Source organism: Lactuca saligna, chromosome 8 (genome assembly GCF_052625555.1).
Source record: "Lactuca saligna cultivar CGN05327 chromosome 8, ASM5262555v1, whole genome shotgun sequence".
NCBI classification, from domain to species: domain Eukaryota; kingdom Viridiplantae; phylum Streptophyta; class Magnoliopsida; order Asterales; family Asteraceae; genus Lactuca; species Lactuca saligna.
The window spans coordinates 133,756,762-133,762,098 of record NC_136424.1 but is presented as its reverse complement, the minus strand read 5'-3'; the positions used below and the strand labels follow the sequence as shown (position 1 = coordinate 133,762,098).

The window sequence follows — 5,337 nt, the reverse complement described above, 5'->3', positions numbered from 1 at the left end:
ATCTTTGTTGTATCGTGTTGTCGTGTTTTAATTGGTTCATTTTCGTGTTAATAAAAAAACACGACATCGTGTCGCGTTGTGTTCGTATTATACAAAATATTATCGTATCGTGTCGTGTCAGACAAAAACACGACATGACTGTCCGATTTTACAGCCCTCCTCCGGTCTAACTAGTTTACCCTTTTATTGTCCTTGTAATACTAAAAAACCATGCGTTGTCAGTTGTGGCCTCATTTTTTGTTTTCCATAGCCAATGAGGCAACGACTACACACCAATTTACCTACATACTAATTTCCCCCTTTACCCCTATCATTTTTTTTTCACATGTATAAATAGAATATAACACACTCGAAAACAATTTATCAGCTTACAACATTTCAATACCGTATAAAAAACAATTTCTTACACAACAAGAAATATTTAATTTCTACATTTCACATTATGCCTTTTGTGTAAGTCGGCTTAGGGGTTTGACGGAAGAATATTTTTTTTTTAAGAAACCGATAAAACTAAAAACATTTAAAGTGGTCTAAAGTCAAATATACAACATTTCACAAATTGAATATGGTAACGAAATCTACTAAAACATAATTACAAATGAAATTTTACAAAGAAAGAAATTATAAACCTTACTCCGTATTTCCAAGGTTTATGGAGCCATCTTTCATAAGCTTCACACTTAAGCTATTAAATCTCCCTCTTGAATAATGTCTAGAAGCTTTTCTCCAATCCGTTCCTGTTTTCATCATTGCAACAAACTCCTCATAGCTGATTTTCCCATCCTAAAAAAAATAAAAAATAGTCAAAATACAAATAACATCAAATAAATAAATTAACCCAAAAATGATTTTTAGGCTGTGTTTGACGCACCCCAGCTAGTTGATAAGCTATCTTATTTTTCGAGCTTTTTTATGTTGTCGTGTTTGGTAAGCCAAAAAGTAGCTTATAAGCTAGCTTTTTGTAAAGCAACTTAGACTAACTTTTTAAGAGTTTTTTAAAAAAATTTCAAATACACCCCTTAATTAATTATAGAAACACATACTCTCACATGTCCTTTTATGTAATTTTATATATTTCAGCTAGCTTTTCAACTAGTTTTACCAAACGTCATTTTTTATCAGCTAACTTTTCAGCTATCAGCTAGCTTTTTATTTAACAGTCAGTTTTTCAGCTATCAGCCAGTTTTTCAGCTAACAGCTAGCTTTTCAGCTAGTACGCCAAACATAGTCCTGCTCACTGTTTACCTTATCTGTATCAACTTCTTGGAAGATATCATTTGCAATATCTGCTGAATTATCATCTCCATCTTCTTTCAAGGAATCCCGAAGCTCTTCAGGCTCTATGAAGCCATTTCCATCTTTGTCAAAGTATGAGAAAGCTTTGTGTAAATGTTCATCATTTGCCATTTTTCTTATGTGTAATGAAATGGCAACGAATTCTCCATAATCTAGGGTTCCTTTTCCATTTGTATCCACCTGTAACCAAATAAACAGTTTTTTTAAAACTGGAATAATAATTTATTTCCATGTGGATTTATAAAAAAAAAAAAAAAAAAAAGTTGAAGAATCTCACTCACAGCTTCAATAAGCAATTGTATTTCAGAGTCTGCAAGCTGTGAGTTTAAGTTTTGTAATCCGGTTTTTAATTCTTCAATTGTAACAATCCCATCGTCATCAGTGTCGATTTTTTTGAATGTTTCTTTGATGTCTTCAACTTCTTCATTGGACAAGAAATCAGCAATCACCTATACATGAACAAAATTTATATGAAAACACAAAGTTGTTTAACTGTGTTAATAATTTAAATAAAGGAAAAAGAGAAAAGTAAACTTACCCTTAAAGCTTTTCTCTTGAATCGATTCATCATTGAGAACTGTTTTAGTCTTGACTTGACAACATCACCAAGGGGAACATTTGGAGCCTTTTTAGCGTTTTGGAGCCAAGTATGTTCTGAAAAAGTACAAGGAAAATGAGTAGATACTCATTTTAATAATTAAAGATAATTTTTATCATAAAAATTCTTAATTATAGCATTCTAATTTCATTTCTTTTCCTATTACAACATTTGTTTGTTAAGGAAAGAAATTGAAAGCGCAATGGTGTAATAGAAAGAATGGTTAATCTTATTAAAAAAAAAAAAAAACCTTATAATTTTTGTGTTTTTTCCGGATTAAATCTCAACTTTATTTTTTGCCTGAAAAAGACCTTGTATTTTTTTATTTTTTCCGAAAAAGCTCTCAACTTTGTAATTTTTTCCGAAAAAAACCTTCAACCTTCTAAATGCTTCCAAATAAACCCTTAACTTTTTAGTGTTTCTCGAAAAAAGCCTCACATTTTACAATTTTTTTGGGGGAAATCTACAGAAAAGTCCGAAACTATTGGGAAAAGTTGCAATAAAGTCCTAAAAGTTTCTTTTTTGAACAGAAAAGTCCTGATTATTTAACATTTTGCTCAAATTAACGAAAAAAAATCCTTTTTTATATTTGATCAACAAATGACAGATTATATGACTTCCTCAAAATTTCTGTTCAAAAAAAAATTTTAGGACTTTTTTGAAACTTTTCCCAAAAATTTGGGACTTTTCTGTAGATTTCCCATTTTTTGGCAAAAAATTACTAAAAGGGCCAAATCGGGAAAAACGAAAAAATACAAGGTTTTTTTCAGGCAAAAAATAAATTTGAGGTTTGATCCGGAAAAAACACAAAATATAAGGTCTTTTAGATTAACCCTAGAAAGAAATGGAAGTCTTGGAGTCAAAAGGATTCATTATTGATTTGTAATTGATATTCTTTTCTTGGGAGAGCCCAACTTCTTGAATGTTGGAATAAAAAAATATAAAGCTTCAATTTCCATCAGAAGATATGATATACTATAATACAAATATATGAAAGTATGTTGCTATTTCTTGCATTTAACCCTAAAGATAAAACATACCAAGTACTTGTTTAGCTGTTAGGCGAAGCTTTGGATCAGGCTCTAACATTTGCTTTACAAGACTCTTGGCACCTTCAGAAACACTTGGCCATGGCTCACGTTTGAAATCTATTAGCCCACGAAGAATGGCTTGTGCAACACCTTGCTCTGACTCTGCATTATGAAAAAAAACTAACCATAAGCTGATAGAATTGTAACTTGTACACTAAGAAGATTGATAGAAGAAATGACTAGTTCAAATGTCTATAATCAATCACTATATAGAGAAGAGTAAGAAAGCAATTACTATCTAAGAAAGAAGAATTATCAATTACCTGCCCAAAATGGAGGAACACCACATAATAGAATGTAAAGAATTACTCCTGCACTCCAGATATCAATCTCTGGTCCATAATTACGCTTCAGGACCTCTGGAGCCATGTAATATGGGCTTCCAACTATTTCAGAGAACTTCTCACCTGTATATTTAACATGGTGTTTATTAGAAAGTTCATTAAAGATTTCTAACTATTCCAACTATACTCAATCTTCATGTTAAGTAATGTTTTCTAATATAGATCATTGAACTGAATTTGTCCTAGGATAAGGCAGCTAAGTAGAATAAGACAGTAGATTGTGTGTATCCAATAGATACAATGATTAGGAACCTAAATTGTCTACTAATTTCCTGACTAGAAGCTGTAATCCTTCATTTATGGTAATTCTGGAAGGAGAGATATAGTCACCTGGCTTGAAGAAGATAGACAGGCCAAAATCAATAGCTTTGAGAGGCGAATTCTCCTTCTTGTTCGCAAACAAGAAATTTTCTGGTTTCAAGTCTCTGTGGATCACTCCATGCTTATGACACAGCTGAACAACCTCTACAATTGTCCTAGTGACTGCCGCAGCTGCACGCTCCGTATAATGGCCGCGCGCAACAATCCGATCGAACAGTTCTCCGCCCTCGCACAACTCCATCACCAAATGCACCGCATTCTCATCCTCGCAAGCCTCCCTCAATGTCACAATACTCGAGTTTTCCGGCAAGTGCTTCATGATCTCTACTTCTCTCCTCACATCATCAACATCCACCGCTGTCCGTAGCTTCCGCTTAGAGATCGACTTACAAGCCAACAACTCCCTCGAGCTCCGATCTATACACAAGTAGGTCACTCCGAATTCCCCACGGCCAAGCTCCCTATCTAACGCGTACTTGTCTTCAATACTTTCCTTCGATTTATCAGCTAAAACAGTAACCGGTCCCTTTTTCCCATTCCCGGCGTTAGCCTTCTCCTTCCGGTTGTTATGATCATGACCAGAGTAGTTCGATGACTTGACATCCTCCCTGGCAACCGCCGCCGGAGATCTGCAACAGTTCCCCATTTAATCTAGAGATTCCAAAACTGAAATCGAGCTCGCAGTTCAAAACACGAAGAGCCCTAACCCTAGCTCCGGTTAGCTTGGGTTTCACATCACCATATTAGCCCAAAATCAAAAGCTTATCCTATACCATTGGAATCGAATTATAGAGAGATAGAATTCAAGGAAGTGTGTGAAAAGGAAAGTGTTTTAGTATCGACTAATAGTGTTGTTGGTAACTAGTTATTGTTTTTAAAGATTTTCTCTAATTAACCCTCAAGTTTTCAAATCGTCATGTTTAGTCTTCTTTAATTTATTTTTTTCAACCATCTTTATTTATAGCTTAAAATTTAGAAATAATAGTGGTGGAATTTGTAACACCCCGAGATTCAAGTATACTTCTTTCATCCTTGTTCTTTGTGATTGGTCATGTTTAGTCCTTGAGTGAATTTTTGTTTAGCAAGTGAGTACGTTGGGCGTACCATAGGGGTACGTTGCGCGTACTCAAGCACTTAAAAAGGACGTGTTGTTGCCAAGGTATGTTGGGCGTACCAAGAGTTACGTCGGGCGTACCCGGCCCAGGTGCAAAAACCTAATTCCATTTTGTGCACTATTTAAAGGGTGCTAAGGCTCATTTCTCAGCCTCCATATCAGTGAGTGAAACCCTAAAAGAGAACCCCATCGTCCTTAGTGTGTGAGAGTGTTGATTTGAGCTTTTTGTGCCTTGGTGACTTAGTGAAGAATAAGGAAATGAGTTTTTGGAAGCTAAAGCTTGAGGTGCCATTTTGGATATGAGATCTACAGAGCAAGGGACTACACTTAGAGGTATAAAGTTCAAAACTTTCCTCTTCTTTTGATTTGTTGTTGCATGTGCTTTTGCTATAGCTAAAAACCCCAAAGGTGGAGACTTTATGAGTGTAAAGTGCTCCATGGTCCGAGATCTGTCCCCATTCAGTGCTATTAGTGATTTAGAGCCATAAAGCGTCCATCTTTAGTGATTAGTTTGAGGTCATGCTTGAGTATAAGCCTTCTAGAGTTAAAGGATGGAACATTGTGAGAGTTGGT

General features: G+C 34.9%; 1 protein-coding gene across 1 annotated transcript; it reads right to left on the bottom strand.

Annotated features, from left to right (window-relative positions):
- Nucleotides 1-505: 505 nt before the first annotated feature.
- LOC145012498 (calcium-dependent protein kinase 13-like) lies at nt 506-4,481 on the bottom strand. Its single transcript, XM_078971298.1, has 7 exons — nt 3,660-4,481; nt 3,249-3,392; nt 2,935-3,087; nt 1,835-1,950; nt 1,578-1,745; nt 1,246-1,476; nt 506-783 (listed from the first exon to the last, which is right to left on the bottom strand). Exons 1-7 carry the CDS (start codon nt 4,294-4,296, stop codon nt 631-633), a joined length of 1,602 nt encoding a protein of 533 aa, XP_078827424.1. The 5' UTR covers nt 4,297-4,481; the 3' UTR covers nt 506-630.
- Nucleotides 4,482-5,337: the final 856 nt, after the last annotated feature.